Genomic DNA, 23,501 nt, shown 5'->3' on the forward strand with positions numbered 1-23,501 from the left:
GAGATTTGAACCTGAGCTGGGCCCCGGAGCTGGCACTGTGAACCCCTTGACTGTATCTAACCATCCTACTACACAGCCAGGCCAGCCTGAGTAATCCAGTGAAGCCAAACCGTCAAGTGGGTGGCCAGGGCAGGCTGGGCCCTGCGGTGGATCTTCCCAGCCTGGAGCTGGGGTGTTAGGAGGCTGGGGAGTCACAGCCTCCTGGGTCTCGATCAGAGAGAGGGAGACAGGGAGGGATCTGACCAGTGCTGAGGTCTCTAGGAAGGCGAGGGAGGGAAGGAGCAGCAGACAGCAGTGACAGTGGGGGTGGGTGGGGAGGTGCTGGGGAGATAGTTCCTGATAGACACAGGGTCCAGTGAGGCAGGCAGGGGCAGGCAGGGGAGCGAGGACAGGCTCAGAGACAGGCAGGGGCAGGCAGGGGAGTGAGGACAGGCTCAGAGAGATGTGGCTTCGGTTCCTGGCTATGCCAGTGGAGCCTCACTTTCCTCCTCTGTGGAATGGGGACAGGTTCTCTGCTGTTTGGATACAGTGTGATAAACAACAGGGAGCTCTGGCACATGCGCTTCAGCGGTGACAGACTGCTGCTGATCCTACATTTATAATTCTAAATTTACAATACAGTTTGATCCCCAAATTAAAAACCAGAGCTGGGCTGTAGGCCTGGGAATCTTCCCATAAGCCACGTGGCATTGGATCACACATAGACATCACCTCCCAATGCTCTGCAGTAGCCCCAGCAAGAAGTCCTCCAGACTCAGCTTGAATGCTTCCCAGCACAGGGCGCTCACCCCCTCGCTGGCCAGTCCAGCTCAGCGTGTCTCACTGTTCACGGCTGGAACTCACTCTCTGCACTGAGCTACCGACCCACGGCTCCCATTCTCGGCCTCCCCTGGAAAATCGAACGCCTTTGTCCACGAAGAGAAATGACTGCATTTATCTTGAGGCTGTGCTGATTTCTACGCGTGTCTGTCCCCACCTGTGACTGGAGTCCCAGGAACTCAAGACCTGCCCCTCACACTGCTCTGCCCACGCCTTGGTGTGGTGGAGATGAGCAAGTCCGAGGGCGGCTTCCAGGCAAGTGCAGGCACCTGACCTCACCAGGAAAGGCCTCCCCTGACTCTCCCTGGGCCCTCACTTGCTCACAGGGGACGGCAGGCCCTGGCTGAGCCTTCGAACCTCAGCAAAGGAACTCTCATCTTCCCCTAACAAACTCCAGGCAGAAGCCCCAAACGTGAAATCGGCCAAAGGACTATGTTCATTTAACTCAGGACTGAGGCCAGGGTGAGGTTAGGGAGGCGCTGGGGCTACAGGGTCCTACGGCACTCACTCTCAGGGTCATGGGCCCCTAGGACAAGATACCAACTTCCATGCTGTACCCAGGCTTCCTTCCCTTGCACTTAAACCTCTTGATTGGTGCGGGACCCTGCAGAGGCCTATAGGACCCAGTTTGAGAACCACGGGGGACCGACAAACCCAGAGCTGCTGTCACCTGGGAAGCAGGCCCAGGCCTAGAGCCTCCAGCAGGGTTGGCCAGCCCTGGACACTCTATTCTCGGAGGGTCCACAGGCCTGGGGGCCACAGGGCTGCTAGCCAGCCCAATACATGAGGGACCAGACCCCTGTGGGTTTCTCCGCAAACAACCAGGGTGCTGAGCAATCTGCGCAGCCCACATCCTCTCAAAGGACGGCCGAGCAGAAGGAACACCAAGAAGGAGGGAGGCTTGGGGGGAGGAGCTTGTTCTGTGGGTGCAGCACCCGCGCCTGCCCAGTAGGCACTCCCACAGCTGACCTGGAAGGCGTGAGTGGGTGATGCCTTGGCACACAGAAGAAGGAGTTTGCAGTGGCCAGAATGCCACGTAGTGCTTTGGGCTCCCAAAACAAGAGCTGCAACAGGCGCTCATCACAGAGATCTCTTATTGCCCAGTGTGCTAAGCTCAAAATGGGATAATTACAGCCCAAGATGGCTTCTTTCTTTTTTTCTTTTTTATTATACTTTAAGTTCTAGGGTACATGTGCACAACGTGCAGGTTTGTTATATACATATACATGTGCCATGTTGGTGTGCTGCACCCATCAACGCGTCAGCACCCATCAACTCATCATTTACATCACATATAACTCCCAATGGCATCCCTCCCCGCTTCCCCCTCCCCACAATAGGCCTCGGTGTGTGATGTTCCCCTTCCCGAGTCCAAGTGATTTCATTGTTCAATTCCCACCTATGAGTGAGAACATGCGGTGTTTGGTTTTCAGTCTGTCACTGATGGACATTTGGGTTGATTCCAAGTCTTTGCTATTGAGAATAGTGCCACAATAAACATACGTGTGCATGTGTCTTTATAGCAGCATGATTTATAATCCTTTGGGTATATACCCAGTAATGGGATGGCTGGGTCATATGGTATTTCTAGTTCTAGATCCTTGAGGAATCACCATACTGTTTTCCACAATGGCTGAACCAGTTTACAATCCCACCAACAGTGTAAAAGTGTTCCTATTTCTCCACATCCTCTCCAGCACCTGCTTTAAAGTTCATATGGAACCAAAACAGAACCCGCATTGCCAAGACAATCCTAAGTCAAAAGAACAAAGCTGGAAGCATCACGCTACCTGACTTTAAACTGTACTACAAGGCTACAGTAACCAAAACAGCATGGTACTGGTACCAAAACAGAGATATAGACCAATGGAACAGAACAGAGCCCTCAGAAATAATACCACACATCTACAGCCATCCGATCTTTGACAAACCTGACAAAAAAAAGAAATGGGGAAAGGATTCCCTATTTAATAAATGGAGAAATAGGCTTCTTTCTTCATCGGAGCTCCTTCAGCCTGTCTGCTCCCTTACCCTGGGAACCCGCTCTTACTGGGCGTGTCTGTAACTGGAGAAGGAGAAAATGAAACACCATGTCCTTCTTTCTCTGCGGAGGAGAGAGGCCCAGTTCCGTGCACCCAGGAATTACTGGACGTGTGGCGAGTCCCACAAAAGTGGTGCCTTTGGCGTCTGCTGTGGAGAACACCAGCCAGGGGCTCTCAGATGGCTGCACCCTCCCAGATCCTAAGGGGATGCTAGGGATGGGCAGAGCGTGGGGTGGAAGGACATGGTGGCCGCTTTCTCCAGGGCCCTTAAAATCCTATTATTCATGGTCAAGTGTGGGAGCTGTAATTTATAATCCTGTGTGTCAGATGAGACCAGCTCGGCCAAGCCCGCCAGCGTCTCCTTAACTCATGGGAATAGCAGGAGAGCTAAAACAAAGTGTGGAGTCCTTTGGAATAATCGAAAGTCTCTCTTTTCCATTGGAGGCCCTTTCTTTGGAGAAGTGGCTACAGGGAGTCTGAGGGCTGGATTCCTCCCAGGGATTTCAGCAGGGAAAGAGGAAACAGATGGATGAAATCAGGGGCCCCGAGGGCCAGGGAGGGAGGGTGCCAGGAGGCTCCCAATCGCTTCTCTCGCACCTTCCCATAGGTACCCTTCCTGGAGTTGGGCCCCCACTATGGCACCCCTCTTTTAATCACTACACGAGTTCCCTGTTAGACTTGCAGTCTCTGACTCGAGCATAAGACAGGAAAGCGTCTTTGACACAGCAGCCAACGGCACTGGGTTCGGATTCCTCCAAGCAAGCACACTAAGCTCTTCTCAGCGAGTCCTTGCTGATCTCTCCGGAAGCTCTGACGCCCCTCCCACCTGCTCCCGGCACCTGGAACTCCTGCCACAGCCCTGCACCCTTCCCATGGGCCTTCTCTTGAATCAGATGCTGCAGCTTTTAGAGCAGCAGATACATCAGGTTTGCTTCCTGTGGTTCCCCTGGGGCCCGGCACAGCGTGGGACACACACTTCGCTCAGTACGCACGGGCCGAGGAGTACCTCCCACACACGAGGCGTGTGCACACTCTCATGTAGGTTTTCTTTGGTTCTCACAAGCTCCAATGTTGTAAGACGGCAGTGACCACCTATTTAGAGCGAGCTACGTGCGAAGCCTCGGCTGAGAGTTCATGTCCACCGCCTCTAATCCTCATGCAGCCCCATTCTGCAGACGAGGAAGCTGAGGTTCAGAGCAGTGAGGTGGGGACTGGCAGAGGGGGAGGCTGAGCCTCGGGAGGCTGTAGAAATGCACACGGGGCAGCAGGGCTGACCACAGAAGGTGGCACTGAACAGTCTTCTAGCGACTCGGGGGCTCAGTGCTACAGGGTCACACTTATTTGTGGGTCTTGCTATGGGCCACCCGAAGTACGGTCTCAGTGGCCGCACAGGCCCAGGGGACCGAAATGAGGAAACAGAGCTGCTGGTCACCATGTGGAGGAAGCCCTCACGGGAGCCGGGCCCTTCCAGCTGGGCACACAGAGGGTGGGGGCTGCAGGGAGGTGCCTCGGGGCCAAGGCCTCTGTGGAGGGAACTCTGCTAAGGACACGGAGCTGCCCAGTAAGATTCCAGAGTGAGGAGGGGCTTAAGGGAGGTGGCCATCCACACAGCATCTAAGTGGAGAAGCTCCAATTCCCACCCTCGCCAGCACCCATGCTCAGAGCTGGCTGCCTCTGTCCCGGGTCCCCGGAATGTGATGGGTGAGTGGAGGCAAGAGGACCCAGCACAGCTGCCCAGGCTGGAGCAGGAGCTGCAGAGGGTGGGCCAGACCTCCCCTCTCTCACCTCTCCTGATACATTCCTCAGCTCTGCTGTGCACACCCACCCCCAAATCACACAGGCTGAGCCAAACCCTGAGTCCCAGCTGCAGGACGTCTGCACCAAGTGTGAGGATAACCACAGCCCGTCGGCTTCCTTTGCCTCCTCAGCCTCGTGGGGGAATTCTCTTATGCACTGTTGGAGGGAACACCAGCCCTGAATGCAGCCTCCGGAGCAGGGGAGGAGGCTGCCGAGCTATGTAGGGACGGGGCTTAGGGCTGGAGAGAGCCGAGGAGCCATAAAGAGGAAGAGGGGAGCAGCACGCTGGACCTGGAGCCGGGTCCCGGCACTTCAGTCCCTCTCTGCCCAGCTTGCTGGGTGCTTCTGTGCAGGGCAGCCCAGAGACCCAGCTCCGCCTTCATCCCCTGAACCTCCCCTAGGTTTCTAGCCTCCCCCGAGCAGCTGTCCCTTGGTCAGGAGGCTGCTGAGCTGGAATCACAGGCCTGATTTCGTGGTAATTTCCACGGAGGATGCTGGCACGGCTTTGACAACGCCAGCCAATGCCCTGGTTAGTGATGGGGCACGGTACTGAATCCTAGGTCTGATCTCCAGGATCAGCACGCTGGTGGATGAGGGCCGCACAGAGCCCCGCGCTTGGCTGGCCTCCGTCCTCACAATGTCTTTTCAGTCAGCGTTTGCCCCTTGCCTACCCATGGAGCACACAGGGCAGTGCCAAGCACATAGAGCTTCAGGTGAGGTGGTGCTATTCTGGCCCCGGGAGCCTGCCCCAAGCAGGGATGCGAGGTGGGACCAAGAGACCTCTCTGTTCTACACCTGGTCTCTCTGCCACAAATGCTCCCTCCCCCACACCCATGTCAACTCAGCTGGAGGGCCTCATACCTCTTCCAGAAAGCCCTCCTGAATTCCCTCCTGTGCCGTCTCTGCCCCATCTCCTACAAGGTGGGAGCTCACAGGTAAGGATGGGGGCTTAACTGCCTGGCATGGGGCCAGGCTCAGCACAGGCTGCCCACTGTGGGCATCTTGAAGCCCAGCTGGCACAGGCTGTGACACGGGACTGCGGAGGACAGAATGGCCCTGCTTGCTCCCCCAAAACCTCTGTAGAAATGCACTCGGCCACCACTTCCCAACCTCCTGAGCCCCAAAAGCTGAAGATGGGTGTCGGGTAGGACTGGGGTTAGGGAATCTTCCTGGAGGAGCCCAGTGCCTTAGATTTGGGTGGCAGTGGAGCCCAGTGGCAATCAGGAGCTGAGTGACCCCTAGCGATTCCCAACTCTCTTAGGTCTTTGCCTCCTTATCCGTAAATGGGTGCATGAAGCCTGCAGGGATGCTGAAGGCTCTAGTGAGAGATGGTGCCTCCGGGACCTGGCCCAGGTCAGCTTTCCTTCAGGGTGTGGTGGTCACCAGCAGCAGCAGGGATGGAGGCAGGATCCTCGGGCCTCCCTGCATTAAATCAGCTGCCCCTCCCAGGCCAACACACCCTGGTGTCAGGATTTCTCAGAGCAAAACGTCCCTGCTGGGCTTTTCCTAAGGGACTCTGGGCAGGGTCAGGAGAACCTGTGTGTCTCTCCTGATGCAGTGCGGACCCCAGTAACCTGAACATAAAACGGGGGTCATCTCCTGTGTTTTTTCCTGACAACCCCTGCCTGAGGATGATTTCACCAAGACAGACAGAAGCAGCGTAGGTGCCACTCAGACTCAGCACCGCCCAAAAACCCAGTGTGCTGGAGCTCTGCTTACCCCAGAGGGCCATGAAGACAGAGAAGAAGACGGTGGCGGGGTTGTCGAAGAGGTGGCTGGCGCGGGCTGTGGCGCAGGCTGAGCTCATCTTCCAGTAGCTGCAGGTCTTGTCGCAAAGCGGGCACATGGTGATATTTTGTCTCTGGTCACACATCTCCATGCTGCAAGAAAGAGGCAGCCCTGGAATCGCCTTGCCAGGCTGCATGGATGGACAGCCTCCTGGGTGGCGAGCTGGCCTGGGAGAAAGTGCTGGGCCCGAGCTGGGGGTTGGCGAGGGTCCCCCAGGTCCCTGCTGTGGTGGACATAGACTGGGTACTTAGCCATGCCCTGTCCCTCCTTGCCATCCAGGGCAGCTTCACAGGCGTGTGACCCATGCTGTTGCACTGGCCCTGAGCTCAGCAGGGCCTCATGCTTAGTTTAACGCTCCCCTGTTGCTGTCTAAAAACACACAATGGGCTGGATGCTGTGGCTCACGCCTGTAATCCCAGTACTTTGGAAGGTCAAGACGGGCGGATCACCTGAGGTCAGGGGTTCAAGACCAGCCTGGCCAATATGGTGAAACCCCCGTCTCTACTAAAAATACAAAAATTAGCCAGGCATGGTGGCAGGCGCCTGTAATCCCAGCTACTTGGGAGGCTGAGGCAGAAGAATCGCTTGAACCCTGAAGGCAGAGGTTGCAGTGAGCCGAGATCATGTCACTGCACTCCAGCCTGGGTAACAGAGTGAGACTCCATCTCAACACACACACACACACACACAGCATACACACATACACACACACAAACACACATACACCATACACACACACACAATGATTTTTGAACTAGGGACCTGCATTTTCCTCTTGCATGGGGCCCTGCAACCTCTGCTGCCGGCCCTGGAGGTGGACTCACCCAGACCTGTTTTGTGGTAGATGGGCCCCGGAACATTCACCCCTGGGGTGACCCTGAGGCAGAAGCCTCTGTAACCTGTCCTCCAGCCACTTCCAGGAGAGGCAGAGTTCCCAGCCTGCCCCCATCTAATCAGCAAGCCTTGTGCCAATAGCAAATGCTAGCCAGGTCCTTATGTTATAAGGTCCTGGAAAACAGTGAGATGACGAGGGTCCTTGCTCTGTGCCAGGCACCGTCTACGCGCGGTTCACACAGCATCTCCATCCGCCTGGTGGGGCGGCTGCCTTGGACGTGGCCTGGGTGCTCTGGACACATGAGGTAGAGAAACAGGGACCCCAGGACTCCCCTCTGGGAGACCGGGGGCTGGGCCGGGAGGAACAGGTCCCCAGCTGCCTGGCGCAGCAGAGGCCCACCCTGTGGGCTCACTCGGGAAGCAAGGGGGCCCTGGCAGGGACGATGGGTCCTGCTCAGTGCAGGCTTCTGCTTTGCTGAGCACAGGCAAGCCAGGGACCAGATCTCAACCACTGCGGCCGGAGAAAGGATCTTCGTGATGCCTGAGACCCATCTCTGTGCCTCCTCCCCAGCACTGACTCACTCCCACGAATATTAGAAAATACCAATACTGCCAGGCGCGGTGGCTCAAGCCTGAAATCCCAGCACTTTGGGAGGCTGAGACGGGCGGATCACGAGGTCAGGAGATCGAGACCATCCTGGCTAACACCGTGAAACCCCGTCTCTACTAAAAAAATACAAAAAACTAGCCGGGCGAGGTGGCGGGCGCCTGTAGTCCCAGCTACTCGGGAGGCTGAGGCAGGAGAATGGCGGGAACCCGGGAGGAGGAGCTTGCAGTGAGCTGAGATCTGGCCACTGCACTCCAGCCCGGGCGACAGAGCGAGACTCCATCTCAAAAAAAAAAAGAAAAAAAAAGAAAATACCAACACTTCCAGCCTATCGGCGGCGTGAGCAGGAGCCTCATTATTGGCTGGCACAGATGTTCCACCTCGCCTGGACCAGCACTGGGGACTGTTGCAATCCCAGAGCCCAGAGAGGGGAAGTAACTTGTTCAGGGCCACAGGGCAGAGTGAGAACGGAATCCTGGTCTCTATCTTCAAAGCCCGAGCACTGCGTGGCTCTCCTCTACTGCTCAAGGGCCGTGGGGGCTCCCTGTGGAAGGTGGGTGGCCTGAACTGGGCCCTCAGTTGGCTACTCAAACCCTCTGCGACCCTGGCCAAGTCCTTCGGCCTCAGATTCAGTTTTTCTTTCTGGAAAGTGAGGAGGGGTCAGAATAAGGTCCTTCCCGCTCTGGCCCGCTTTGAACTTTCTCCTTTCTGCTGCCTTGGACAAGGTTCTGGGCGCTAAACACACACCCTGGCTGGTTGGGTCAGAGGGTTATCCGGGAGCACGCTGAAGAGGGTCTTTGTTTTTTGACTTCCTGGATACACTGAACTTATGCACAGAATCCTGCGTGGTCCACAGGCACTGGTACTTCATAAAATGTCCCCTGCAAGGCTCTGAGGGGCCTCCTCTGTGCCCAGCATCATGGACATTCTGGTTCAATTCTCTTCCTTCGGGTACAGTCCCTAAACATTTATTAAAAAGTGGTGTAGGGTCGGGCACGGTGACTCACACCTGTAATCCCAGCACTGGGAGGCTCAGGTGGGCAGATCACTCCAGGTCAGGAGTTTGAGATCAGCCTGGCCAACATGGTGAAACCCCGTCTCCACTAAAAATACAAGAAGTATCCGGGCGTGGTGGCGGGCGCCTGTAATCCCAGCTACTCGGGAGGCTGAGGCAGGAATCACGTGAACCCGGGAGGCAGAGGTGGCAGTGAGCCGAGATCGCACCACCGCACTCCAGCCTGGGTGACAGAGTGGTGTAGGTACGGCATGTTCCAGGCACAAAAGATGAGTAGGTTAAGAACGATTCATTGAAGCCATGGCCATGGCCTGGAGCAGGGAGGAAGTGTGTGTGTGTGTGTGTGTGTGTGTGTGTGTGTGTGTGTGTGTGGGAGCAGGGGTCGGGTGGGGTGGGCAGGTGCACACAGGTGGTGGGAGAACCTGCACTCTGTGGTTAGCTAGCTCTGGGTTTATATCTCAGCTCTTGCATTTTGTGGTCCGTGTGGCCTTAGTTTGCCCGGCTGCAGAATGGGGTAGCTGATAGTGAAGAGAAGCCGTGTTAATAGGTTGTCAGGAGGATTAAACAACCAACAACCAGTACGTGTGTGGCCCTTGGAACAGTGCCTGGCACCCCTCAACCATCATGTGGTCATCAATGCTGTTGTCACTGTCATGCAATAGCCAAGTGCCTTGCAGCAGCAGTGAGTTCTAAACCTAAGCCAGGAGCCGGCCTTTCGGGCTTCATCTTGTGCCCCTCACTCAGCCTCCTCTCTTCTGAGGGCCTCTTGAGGGCAGAGGAAAGCAGAGTGTTGGGCGATGGGGGCAGGACGTCCCCAGTTAGGCACAACGTGAGCTCCTCTCCCAGAGAACAGGCACGTGGAAGGCCACCCCCGTCATCGCCAGCATGTGGCCCAGGCCACAGTGACCACCTGGCCTGAGGGTGGCCTGGAGTCGCCGGTGGTGGGATTAGGGACAGGGAGGGCCAAGGTGTATACCAACGGCCTGTCCGTGAGCCCTATGGCTCTCCTGGGCTGTCCTCCCCGCCCCCGTCAGCTTCTAGCACAAACACCACCAGCCCAACAAGAAGCCTTTTTCTGACGGTTTTAAACCCCCTCCGCCTCTCACTTCACCGCCTTTAGCCAAAACACAAAGAGCAGGAAGCTCTCCTCTTCAGAGAGGACCGGAGGTGCAAGGGCGGCAGGCGGCTCCACGCTGAGCACCGGCTTCCCTGCAAGCTTGGTGGGGACGGGGCGGAAGCTGCGGGAAGCACGCACCTGCCTCTTCGCTCCAGGTCACCTACTGGGCAGGGGTCTCGGCTTTGGCCTCGTCTCCGCCCACAGTGGTTGAATCCTGAGTAACTGCTGTTTGCATTTCTGACCATGTGGTGGAAGGGCCGAGCTGGCATGGCCAAATCCGGGGCTGGCAGAACCTCCCTGCTGAGGCCACCCTCCAAGGGCAGGAAGGAAGGAAGGAAGATGGAGGTCCCCCAGGCTTCCTCCAGTGGGTCATGGGGAGAATCCCCACCTTGCACTCACCATTTCCCTCTGGCTTTGAGCTCTTAGGCTAAAGCCAGCCTTACACTCCCCACCAAATCTGGGCTACCTTGAGCTTTACCACAACCAAACGCAAGTGCCCAGGACCTCATATCATATTAACAAAGGGAAACCCTTTCTCCTGCCTAGGACCAAATAGCACCGAAGGGGAGATAAGCCAGATTCCTTAGAGCCTTGACTCCGGGTGGGTGGAATATTTTAGGTGTTATTCATGTATCAAAACATCATTTAAACACAGATTGACCAGATATGGTCTTTTTGTGCTGCTAAGAGCCAGTTTCTTTCCTAGCTAAGACTGTTGCGTCTTTACAGACAGGCTCAGTTGATACATTTTCCAAACTGTAGCTCTGCTTTAGAGATACTTGGCAGGAGTGGTTTGAAAAATAACCAGACTAACATTTTAGGACTTTTCTGAGACTTCGAGCCCCTGCAGGGCAGGGCCAGCCCAAATTTCCCTTTACAGTCAATTTCTTGGGGGAGCAATTTGCACACTGAAGGCACTGCCTGTGGACACAGAGACCCTGCCAGAGGTTGGGAGCCTGGAATTATCCTTAGGTTCGTGTCAGGAGATCTAAGAAACGGCTACAAAAGCACCAGAGGGGCTCTCTGCACAGTGAGGCTGAGCTTCTCAAAACCTGACTCTTTTTTTTTTTTTTTTTTGGCTGCAGGGCCTCACTCTGTTTCCCCAGGCTGTAGTGCAGTGGTGAGACCATGGCTCACTGTGGCCTCGACCTCCCGGGCTCAAGGGATCCTCCAACCTTAGCCTCCCAACATGTTGGGATTACAGGCATGTGCCACCGCACCAGGCAAAACTGGACTCTTGTTCTGGAGTCACCTGGGGGAGCTGCTGTCTCAGGTCTGGGCCTTCTTTTCTGAGCTCCCTGACGTCTGACATACCCTTGGTGAACAGCAGAAGGCACATCGGATCTACATTCAGACGCCTGCCTATGCTGTGGGATGCAATCCTCCCTTATGGAACAGTTCCTGCAGAATTTCCCGGGGCTGTGTGGATAAGGGAAGCAGGTAGCCTTAGGAAGCTGGGCAGGTGGAACCTATGGTACAGCCCACAAGTGCCAGCCTGCACTGAGGCCTCTGGCATTCATGTCTCACCTCCTGCAAGCACCAGCCTGCACCGAGGCCACTAGCATCCAAGTCTCACCTCTTGCAAGTGCCAGCCTACACCAAGGCCTCTGGTGTTCATGTCTCACCTCCTGTGAGTGCCAGCCCGCACCAAGACCTCTAGCATTCTTGTCTCACCTCCTGCAAGTGCCAGCCTGCACCGAGGCCACTAGCATCCCAGTCTCACCTCCCACGAGCGCCAGCCTGCACCAAAGGCCTCTGGCATCCATGTCTCACCTCCCGGGCACACAAGGAAACAAAGAACTTTCTTGTCACATAATGACCAACAAGGAAAAGGAACAAGCAAACCATAACAACCTTCAAAGAGTGAAAATGGTCAGATGTTTGTTTTATACCTTTCTCTTAACAATAAAACATAGCCTAGCACAGATGGGCCTGAGAAGGGCACCCAGACTCCTAGATGGCTTCGAACCATGTCCTTCCCTCCTGACGGCTCGTGGCTTGGCGTGAGGTTTCATGTGTACAGGAACTGGTGTGAGAGGCCAGGGTCCCAGTGAATTGTGCAGCTGGGATGGCAGGAGAGGGCTCCCTGGTGTGTGCCGCCGGGGGGAGGGGGGGCTGCCACCTACCTGGGGATGTTTTCGTCCACGGTGGCACATCCGTACAGGAAGACAATGATTCCCACGATGGAGGCAGGGATGAGCATCTGGGTGTACACGCCCAGCCAGGCGAAGTACAGGCCGATCTTCTCCCCAAAATACTTCCTACACCAGGGGAGCAGAGCAGAGTTAAGCCCACTGTCATTCAATACTAGCAGGGAAACATGTCCTGGGCCCTCCCCAGCAAGGAGCAACTCAAACAGGCGGCACTGGTTCTCTCATCCGAAAAGCAGAAAGTGGGGTCCTGGGCCACCCCATCAGGTTGGGGGTGCTCTCTGCTTTTCTGAAGCCCTCCCCTCTTCTCTTTTTCTTTTTTTTTTTTGAGATGGAGTTTTGCTCCCGTTGCCCAGGCTGGAGTGCAGTGGTGCGACCTGGACTCACTGCAACCTCTGCCTCTTGGGTCCAAGAGATTCTCTTGCCTCAGCCTCCTGAGCAGCTGGGATTACAGGCGCCCGCCACCACACCCATTGCATTTACTTATTTATTTATTTGTTTTTGAGATGGAGTCTTGCTCTGTCACCCAGGCTGGAGTGCAGTGGCGCGATCTTAGCTCACTGCAACCTCCGCCTCCCAGGTTCAAGCTATTCTCCTGCCTCAGCCTCCCGAGTAGCTGGGATGATAGGCGTGAGCCACCACTGCCAGCTAACTTTTGTATTTTGAATAGAGACAGGGTTTTACCATGTTGGCCAGGCTGGTCTCGAACTCCTGACCTGAAGTAATCCACCTGCCTCAGCCTCCCAAAGAGCCAGGATTACAGGTGCGAGCAACCACGCCTGGCCCCCACTTCTCTGTGGTGCCCCGGGAAGGTGGGTACATTTCTGTGTGTGATGGCCTATGCTGGTGGGTGTGGGTGTACTTCCCGAGGCTGTGGGCTCCATTCCAAGCCCTGTTCAGCGTAAGGACTGGAAAGCACCTTGGCTGGGAGGTTCCAAGAAACCCAGTTGCTCCTCATATTAAGTGTGGTTGGCACCTTGATGGCTTGAATGGATTTCTGCCAGCCAAGCTCTGGTGGGCAGGTTGCCTAACCTGGTCCGCCCCTCCTTCCTGCCCTGTGGGGACAGAGATCCTCTTGGGAGAGGAGACATCCTTCCACATTTGAGGCAGCTCTTTCCTTCCCCTCCACATCTCAAAGCAGGAAACCCCTCCAGCTACCCAGTGAGGCCAGGCCAGGCAGTGAATTTAGGAGATGGTAAATGTGACAAACAAGAGCCCACCCTCCAGGGAATTTGAATAAATTGCTTCAACTCATGCTGGCCCAGGCTCTCAGCCCTGCAGGGACATTTTGGGTCTTCCTACACAAGCTCTTCAAGTTCAAACACGTTCCCAGGTACCGAATATTCAGAGTGGTAGAAACCCACAGGGATGCTGGCGGACGTTATCCAACTGCCGTCAGACTAGGGACTTGATTCCCGCAGGCTGTGGCGCGTTCTTACCTGACCAGGTCTATGGGCTGGTACTTGTAGAAGACCCCATAACACGCCCACTCTTCATACAGGAGCTGAGGGGGAGGAAGCAGTGGGGTTGGTGACCATGTGGCACTCTGAGGTTGCTCCTTGGAATGCAGAGCAGTGGGGACGGAGCCTCCGTGACATCATTCATTCATCCCACAAACACTTCCTGAGAGTGGGCTGTGTGCTAGCAAGAGCGGGCCTCCCTTTGTAGGTGAACGTGGGGATGGGAAAGAAGCTTCTGGCAGGTTATGGAATGTGAGCTGTTCGTGATAAATGGGCCGGACACTGTAGGGCTTCTCACCTTTAGGGTTTTTGGTCGTCCCCATCAGACACCAGACCATTCTTTATAAAGGGCACAAAACCACCAGGGTTCTGAGCAGAGAAATACCAGTGGCGAAATTTTAAAAACTCTCAAGGGATGCCAAGATACTCGAGGTTTATCTCCTGAGATGGGCTGTCTGATTAACAGCGCTTCGTGAAATAAATGAAATTGACACACACCCTGTTACCCCCCCAGGCTTTGGGCAGGGATGGTAATGAGTTTGGTGGGTTGGAAGCCTTGTGTGAACATGCAGAGGATGTCCTGAGGAAGACGCCGGGTTAGGACTGCTGGTAAAAAAATAAAATAAAATAAACCCATGTGTGTGGGTGGTTAATGCTTTACAGAGCTCAACTCAAAGCCCAGTGACAGGGTCACATTCAGGGAAGGCAGGATGCAGGTACTGCGAGGGGCCCAAAGGCTGTCCCGGGACAGGGCAGCTGCCCAGCAGGAGCCAGAGGCGGGGCAGCTGCCCTCCTCAGTTCAGAGCCCATTCTGGGGTCAAGCTGCCTCCCAAACTCAGAGTCAAGATCACAGCTGGGGGACCAGGGAACCCCTTGGAGCCTCCGTAACTCCTCCCAGTGTCTGGAGGGCAGGAAGTGAGCGTGAGCCATCTCCACAGCTGACAGAGCCTCACGTGCCTGAGCGCCTCGTCCGGGGTAACACTGGGGCTGTGCACTATAGAGACCCCCCACTGACAAACAGGGAGGGGAAACAGCGCAGGCGTACCCATGGCTGCCCCCACCCGAAGTCACAGGTGGAGGGCGTGTTTCTGAAATCCACAGAGGGGCCGCCTGCTGCTGCACAGCCCCTTGAAGCCACCAGCCTCACCTGCAGCTGAGCATGGCTGTGGAGGGGCTTGTGACTTGTCTGCGGCCCTGGGCAGGTTCCCCCACCCCCAAATCCAGAGTCCTGGTCAGACCCCTTCCCCCATCCCTGTCTCCTCCTTTACACTGAAGGATGCGATCTCTCCTCCCAGGGCACGGAGAGAAGGCAGATGGGCTCATGTGAGTTAGTGATATGCAGAAGGCACAGGGTGGTTCTGCGTCAGTGCGTTTCCTTAGGCAGATAACAATGAAAAGGCCACAGTTTCACCGTGTTCATAGGGAGGCCTCGGCCAGCAAACCTTGATGAAGCAGAGCTGCACCTCTGCAAAAGCAAAGCAGCCATCGCTGACCTGGGCAGCTTCCTCCCCTCGCCTAGAGTCAAGCCACTGATTTATGCCATAGATAGGTGGAAGATGCGGCAGAGAGGGAGGAGGAGGGAGGGAGGGGACAGAGAGACAGAGGGAGGAAGAGGGAGAGACAGAGACAGATGGAGAGACAGAGAGAGAAGGAGGGAGGCAGGGAAACAGACAGAGAGAGAGGTAGGGGAGAGGGAGAGAGAGACAGACAGATGGAGAGACAGAGAGAAGAAGAGAGGCAGGGAGACAGAGAGAGGTGGGGAGAGGGAGAGAGAGACAGAGACAGAGAGAGAAGAGGGAGAGACAGTGAGAGGTAGGGGAGAAGGAGAGACAGAGACAGATGGAGAGACAGAGACAGAGAGAAGGGGGAGGGAGAAAAAGAGGGAGAGAGACTGAGACAGAGACAAGAGAAAGGTGGGGGTGAGGGAGAGAGATAGAGACAGATGGAGAGACAGAGACAGAGAGAAGAAGGGAGGCAGGGAGAGAGATAAAGAGAGGTGGGGAGAGGGAGAGAGAGAGACAGAGACAGATGGAGAGACAGAGATAGAGAGATGGAGAGAGAGGTGAGGGAGGGAGATGGGGACAGAAGGAGGGAGGGAGCGAGACAGGGACAGGGAGAAAGGACACAGTTCTGCACCGGGGGAGGAAGGACCCGCCCTCAGTGGTTCCCACCATCTTCTGACAGACACGTGGAGGGGCCCACCCCCAGCTTTCTACATAAACCTCTTGACCTCGGTGGACTTTTCTTCCTGCCAAGAGGTGACATCAATCACTCTGCACTGTCAAGGCAAAGAAATCCACCTAAAGACTCCACTGTTAGTGCTGGAAGGACTCCAAGGTGGCACCTTAGCCCTGGTGAGCAGGCAGTGGGGTGTCCAGGCATGGGGACTGTGGACTGGAGAACCAGGCCAGCCAGGTGGCTTCAGTCACTGTGACCTGGGAGCCTTCCAGCATCTGCACCCTGGAGGGATCCCAACAACCCTCAGGCGTCTCTCTTGTTGAAACCCCCTGCCAGGACTCACATGGCTGCCGCTGGCCCTTGGTGACATGGATGCAGTCTTTAATTGGTGTACATCCTTGCCCCTTGCCTTTCCCTCTAGAACAGAGGCACCAGAGGGACCAGGTTTGTCTGGTCCTTCTCACCCTCCATGCCTCCAACAGGGCCTGTGGGTTTTCAGTAAGTGACTGTTGAATGAATGGATAAATGGATGGATGAATGACCTGTTGGGCTCTGTGGCTCCCAGTCCAACCCAGGGATGCAGCAGACCTCAGTCCATGCCTGGAGTCAATCCTCCACAACCCAAGCCACCCCCTTCCCCCACAGGGCCCAGGTGGTCCTACTCTTCCAGTGCCCTGGCAGGAGGAGGCAGCAGCTGCCCAGCAGAACACCTTCTGCACATCCAAAGACAGTTCTGGGGGCGTGTCTTGCTCACCTGGGGTTTAGTTCTGTATGGGTGTGAACTCGCCCGAGATCCTGGAGGAAGGCGCTCACTCTCAAGTACTCCTACGTGTTTGTGGTCCCATGATCAGACGGAGAGTGATGGCTGCCCTGCGGTGGCCCAGACCTGCCTCCTGCTTAAACTTCCCTACACTCTCTTCTGCCCACCCTCCAGCTCAGCACAGGAAAATGTCCTTGGCTGCACTTTCCTTTCTGCCCTGTGAGGCACCCAGGGTCAGGCATGTGGGGCTCCTGCCACTGATGGGAACAATAATGGAGAAGGCATGGGGTCTGTCACTGGAAAGGCAAAAACTCGGTGCCAGGCTGTGATGTGGAGCCATCGCGGCAGAATGCAGAGTTCCCCGCAGCTCTGAGTTAGGACCCAAACACCCATCTAATCCTCCCTCCTTCCCTCCTTTTCTTCTTTCCATCATCCATCTACCTACCCATCATCCATCATTCATTCCTCCAGCATCCATCATTCATCCCTCCATCATACATCCATCCATCATTAATTATTCATTCCTCCGGCATCCATCTATTCACCTACCCGTCCACCCATCATCCATCTACCCATCCATCATCTATCTACCCACCCATCATCCATCATTAATTATTCGTCCCCCTGGCATCCATCTATTCACTTACCCATGCACCCACCCATCATCCATCGTTCATCATTCCATCATCCACTATTCACCCATCATCCATCATTCATTCCTCCAGCACCTGTCCATCCATCTATCCATCCATCCATTCATCCATCCATCTATCCATCCTCCATCATTCATTCCTCCAGCACCCATCCATCCATCCATCCATCCACACACCCACCCATCAGCCATCATTTATTCCTCCAGCATCCATCATTCATCCTTCCATCAGCCACCCATCCAAAAATCATTAATTATTCATCCCTTGGGCATCCATCCATTCACCTACCCACCCACCAACCCATCATCTATCATTCATCCTTCCATCATCCACCCATCCACCCATCATACATCATTAATTCCTCCAGCACTCATCCATCCATTTATCCATCCATCCATCCATCCATCCACCCACCCACTCACCCATCCATCATCCATCATTCATTCCTCCAGCATCCATCATTCATCCTTCTAATGGCCATCCATCCATCCATCATTAATTATTCATCCCTCAGGCATCCATCCATTCACCTACCCACCCACCTATCATCCATCCACCCATCCATCTATCATTCATCCACCCACCCATCATCCATCCTTCATCTTTCTATCATCTATCCACCCACCCATCATCCATCATTCATTCCTCCAGCATCCATCCACCCACTCACCCACCCACCCATCATCCATCCACCCATCCATCCATCATTGATTATTCATCCCTCCAGCATCCATCCATTCACCTACCCATCCACTCACCCATCATCCATCATTCATCCTTCCATCATCCACCCATCATCCGTCATTAATTCCTCCAGCACCTGTCCATCCATCCATCCATACATCCATTCATCATCCATCATTCATTCCTCCAGCATTCATCATTCATCCTTCCATCAACCATCTATCCATCCATATTAATTATTCATCCCTCAGGCATCCATCCATTCACCTACCCACCCACCTATCATCCATCCAACCATCCATCCATATTAATTATTCATCCCTCAGGCATCCATCCATTCACCTACCCACCCACCTATCATCCATCCAACCATCCATCCATCATTCATCCACCCACCCTTCATCCATCCTTCATCCTTCCATCATCCATCCACCCACCCATCATCCATCATTCATCCTTCCAGCATCCATCCATCCATCCACCCACACACCTACCCATCCATCAACCATCTGTCCATCCACCCATTCACCTATCCACCCACCCACTCATCCATCAACCATCATTCATCTCTCCACCATCCATCCGTCCACCCACCCGCCCATCAATCATCTATTCATCCATCCACCCATTCGCCCATCCGTAATTTATCCATCCATCCATCCCTCCATCCCTCCATCCATTCATCCATTATACAGTTATCCATCTCCATCTCTATCCATCCATCTATCATCCCTTAATCCATTCATCCACTGAACTGTCATTCATTACTACTCCCCGACTACCCCCATGGGCCAGGCATTGTATCCACTGCTAGGACCTAAAATTAAATGGGGAGTGGGAAGCATTCCAGGTAAACAGCTGGGCCTGGACAAACCCACATTGTGTTTGCTGGGCCTGGCACACAGTAGTGCACAGTAAGTATTTCTTGAATGAATAAGTAACTGAAAGAGCTAGTCCTGGCACTGATGTGACCATCAGCCAAGCAATCCTGAGATTAGAAAAGCAGCCAGTGTGGCTTGAGAATGGAGGAGAGGGAGGAGGGGGTAGAGTTCAGGGGCCTGTGACCCAGAGAACTGAATTCAGCCAGAAAGGGACTGCTGGTGTCCATGGAAGAAGCATCTTTAGGGGGAGGACAGGCATCTGCTAAGCGCCAGAGGGGTGCGGAGGAATGAAGGGGGCTGGACTCTGAGGCTGGAATTGGTCAGGACAGGCCTGTGGAAGGGATGTTCCTTTTCCAACAGGATCGGGGTGGGGAGTTCTGCAAGTCATGGGGTCTCGGACGATGCCAGATGTTACACTAAAAATAACCAAATATGTAATTTTTGTGCTAAGTTAGATAGCATCTTCATCTGGACTCCCGGGCAGGCAAGCTGTATCAAGTACCAAAGATTTAAAAACATGTATGGGGGCCTGTGGGGGGAGGCTGAAAGGAGGAACGTTCCATACACAGAGGTCCTGGCCCCTGGGAATTGGGACAAGGACACTATTGTGAGGTCGTCAGGGAAGCATCTCTACCCACCACCTGCAGAAGGACCAGCAATTGAGGCAGGGTCTAGGAAGGACTGCTTCCCAGGAGGGAAGGCTGGGCACGTTTGGGGAACAGAGGCTGACATGGAGACCTGGGGGGAAGGCTGGAATCGGGTGTGGGTCCAAGGGGAAGGGAAGAGCAAATGGCTGTGGTGGGGACATGTTCTTTTTGGGGGCATGGTAGAGGAGCAGAGCTTCCTGGGGAGCCTGGGTGGGAAGGGTGGAATTCCCATGTTCAGAGTGAGGGGCAGAGGGTGGGGACCGACGCTTTGGGGAGTGAGGGATTAGCAACAGCCACTAAAGAATAAAGGGGCTGGCTGGGTGCGGTGACTCATGCTTGTAATTCTAGCACTTTGGGAGGCTGAGGCGGGTAGATCACTTGAGGCCAGGAGTTCAAGACCAGCCTGGCCAACATGGCGAAAGCCCGTCTCTACTAAAAATACAAAAATTAGCCGGGCGTGCTGGCAGGCACCTGTAATCCCAGCTACTCTGGAGGCTGAGTCAGAATCACTTGAACCAGGAGGCAGAGGCTGCAGAGAGCCGAGATTACGCCATTGTACTCCAGCCTGGGTGACAGAGTGAGACTCCATCCCAAAAAAAAAAAGAATAAAGGGGTCACCCAGTGTTTCCCGAAGTGTGTTCCCTGGGACACTAACTCGACAACTTATCCATTTAAAAGGGTTCCAGGTGAGGTAAATTTGAGAAACGCTTCATTGATCACCATCAAACAGGTTTCCCCAATGCGCTGCTGGGGGCCACTGTTCTCTGTGCACCTGGTCTCAGTGGTTCCCAAGTTTATTTGCCCGGGAGCCCTGTGGGATTAGGCCATGTGCCAGCAAGGACAGCTGGAGGCCCAGGCACAGTTCAGATTGTCCTGAGAAGATAAGGGAAGGACAGCGTGCAAGGAGTGGGCTCTGGGAGCACAGCTTTCCCTTTCCCATGCTCACAGCCACCTGCCAAAGGCACTTTTGAGAATCAGAAAGAGGAGAACAAACCAGCCACACAAAGCTCAGGAACTTTTCTCCTGAAAAGGCGAGAGGGGACACCCGCTGCTCGGCCCCCTGCAGCGAGCGCCCTGGGGAGGCCCTGGAGGCCAGCGAGTCCTCGGTCCAGCTGCAGACCCACCCCCGCCCCAGAATGCCTGCAGCCTCGACAGAGCCACCTCCTGCTCCGCTCCATCAACTTACTTTTCTGTCGTTGAACTCCACGTTTTCACCCTCGTAGTCTCCCTGTTAAAAAAGAGGAAAGGGACTTTCTTACCATCCAGTGGAGCTTTGGAGGCACTCACATCCATAATGTTTCAAAACATAAACCCCAGCAGCCCTCGCTGACACAGATTAGATCATCCTGGGACAACATTTCACAGAAAGCATGAGGGTTGCCCGGGTGCGCCCCCTGTTCCGATAGAAAGGCCATGCCCGTCCCTGTTGGCCGTCCTGTTGGCCTCCAGGACGGCCTGAGCGGCCTCTTCCCTCGACACAGAGGGAACTCTAGGAGAGGATCCATGGTCAGGTCCTTGGAACCAGAAACACAAATGAAAGTGGGCTTTCGTGAGCCGAGATTGCACCACTGCACTCCAGCCTGGGCGACAGAGCGAGACTCCGTCTCAAAAAAAAAAAAAAAAGAAAGGGGTCTTTCAGAGGCAGAAAGAGTCCTATCAATAGGGTGCGCATACGTCCCACTCTGCTGGGACAGTCCATGTCTTGCTCCCTTTCGCTGTGGAGCATCCCAAGAGGGACAGTAAATGACACGGTCACTGTCGTCTAGATCAGTGAGTCCAACACTCCCATTTTACAGATGGAAACACTGAGGCTCCCAGAAGCAAACTGACATTTCTGAGGACACACAGCTAAGACTGGTCAGACCCTGACTTGGATCTAGACCTTCGAACCTAAAGGAAGAGAAAGGTGTAAGGGTTGAGAGCCCGTCTTGGGACATCGTGGGTCTAGACTGCCCATGGCTGTGTGCACATTACCCTCGCAAACACTCAAAATGATACTGAACTGTCATTCAGTGAGCCCCAAATAACTACAGTTGACATAAGTAATGGGGGAGGAGCAGCAAGGGAGCGGCTCTGTCGAGGTTCCAGGCATGGTTGGCCTGGCCTGGCTAATGGTTTTTTTTTTTTTCCCGAGATTATAGGCATGAGCCACCATGCCCAATCGACCAGATATTTTTGACGAATGAATGAATGAGCGAATGGATGCAGTAAGCACAGGATTGGAATGGGGAAGGATGCAGGACAGCTTCACGGTGAGGAAGATGGAAGTAAAAATGTAAAGCAGAAACTACACAGCATGCAGTGAGAGCCTCACCATGGCCGCCGAGGCCAGCCTGAGCTTCCCTTCAGTCTTATCGCTCAGGCTGGAGTACACTGGCGTGATCTCGGCTCACTGCAACCTTCGCTTCTGGGTTCAAGTGATTCTCCTGCCTCAGTCTCCCAAGTAGCTGGGACTACCACCACACCCAGCTAATTTTTGTATGTTTAGTAGAGACGGGGTTTCACCATGTTGGCCAGGCTGGTCTCAAACTCCTGACCTCAAGTGATCCGCCCGCCTCAGCCTCCCAAAGTGCTGGGATTACAGGCGTGAGCCACTGCGCCTGGCCTGGCCAACGAGTTTTAAGAATATCCAGGCAGACAAAGCTATGGGACTCTTGGGGGTCTGTCCAGTGCCCTCTGCACTCACCAGCAACTTCCATGACTCCTCTAACTCCTGTCAGGTGGGGGGGACAACTTGACCACACACTCAAGCAAGCGACCCAGTGCGGGTGGTCTTGGAACCAAGAGGCTCTGAGAGCAGTTTAACCAGTTTCCTCCTAAGTCTTCAGGGGGTCCTCACCCACCCAAGCCTGACCCCTTTTAGTGTTTCCCAGTTTCTCTACGTGGATGAGACAGCCACACGATCCCAGCAGCGTCTCATTTATATGGAGGTCCCTACGCTGGTGACCTCAGGCAGGGAGATGTTAGTCAGGAAGAAAGCCAAAAAGTCACCAAGTAGCCGACATAAATATCAAAGTCCTTTCAGTGCAGGTGATACTCTGATTGCAGGAGACTTTCTCAGGGTCTTGCCTGGAGCACGTGACTCTTACCCACACACAGTTCTGCCAGGTTGTTATCTGGTTGGCAATGGCATTTACCAGACACTCTTTTTTTTTTTTTTTCCTGAGAAGGAGTTTTGCTCTGTCTCCCAGAGTGGAGTGCAGAGGCACAATCTTGGCTCACTGTAACCTCTGCCTCCCGGGTTCAAGCAATTCTCCTGCCTCAGCCTCCTAAGTAGCTGGGATTACAGGCATGTGCCACCATGCCCAGCTAATTTTTGCATTTTTAGTAGAGATGAGGTTTTGCCATGCTGGCCAGGCTGGTTTTGACCTCCTGACCTCAGGTGATCCACCCGTCTCAGCCTCTCGAAGTGCTGTGATTACAGGCGTGAGTCACTGTGCCCAACCGAACAGATATTTTTGACAAATGAATGAATGAATGAATGAATGAATGAATGGATGGATGGATGGATGCAGTAAGCACAGGGTTGGAATGGGGTAGAATGCAGGACAGCTCCATGGTGAGGAAGATGGAAGTAAAAATGTAAAGCCGGAACTACACAGCATGCAGTGAGAGCCTCACCATGGCTGCCGAGGCCAGCCTGAACTTCCCTTCAGTCAGTGTTCTGGGTAAGGACATGGGTGCACACGGCTCAGGCCAGAACCAGTCACCTCCCCAAATGCTTAAACATCAGCTTTGGTACTTAGCAGCATGAGTGCCCTTCAGTTGTGTGGAAAATCTGTGGCTGTAAAATTCTATATTCCCTAAGGATACCTGACACCCACAGCCCAGGGCTTCTGGGTTCCACTCCTTCTGAACCGTGCACCCCTGGGAACGTGGCCGGAGCCCCTCCAGCCTGTTTCTCCATCTTTAAAGTGGGAACAGACCCCACATGACTGCATAAGGCACGATGAAGATTTTGAAAGAGGAGATTCTCTGCAAGGATCTTGGAGATGCTTATTGTGAGGCTGGCTCTCTGACAAGAAATAGATCCAGCTGATGAGGGAGTTTTGCGCCAGTCAGTTTAAAC

General features: G+C 54.5%; 1 protein-coding gene across 2 annotated transcripts in view; it reads right to left on the reverse strand.

Annotated features, from left to right (window-relative positions):
* Positions 1 to 23,501, reverse strand: part of ANO1 (anoctamin 1, calcium activated chloride channel) — a 102,937-nt gene that overhangs the window by 51,286 nt on the left and 28,150 nt on the right. For both annotated transcript variants that reach the window (XR_001001807.1, XM_011942303.1), the window contains exons 8-11: positions 20,619 to 20,660; positions 13,609 to 13,673; positions 12,146 to 12,280; positions 6,378 to 6,538 (exon numbers count right to left, since the gene is read on the reverse strand). Coding sequence is in view for 1 of the 2 variants with exons in the window: in XM_011942303.1 (XP_011797693.1) it covers positions 6,378 to 6,538; positions 12,146 to 12,280; positions 13,609 to 13,673; positions 20,619 to 20,660 (403 nt within the window). In the remaining variant the exon portion in view is untranslated. The remainder of the gene's footprint in view (positions 1 to 6,377; positions 6,539 to 12,145; positions 12,281 to 13,608; positions 13,674 to 20,618; positions 20,661 to 23,501) is intronic.

Source organism: Colobus angolensis, unplaced genomic scaffold (genome assembly GCF_000951035.1).
Source record: "Colobus angolensis palliatus isolate OR3802 unplaced genomic scaffold, Cang.pa_1.0 Scaffold21, whole genome shotgun sequence".
In the NCBI taxonomy this organism is placed as follows: Eukaryota; Metazoa; Chordata; class Mammalia; order Primates; family Cercopithecidae; genus Colobus; species Colobus angolensis.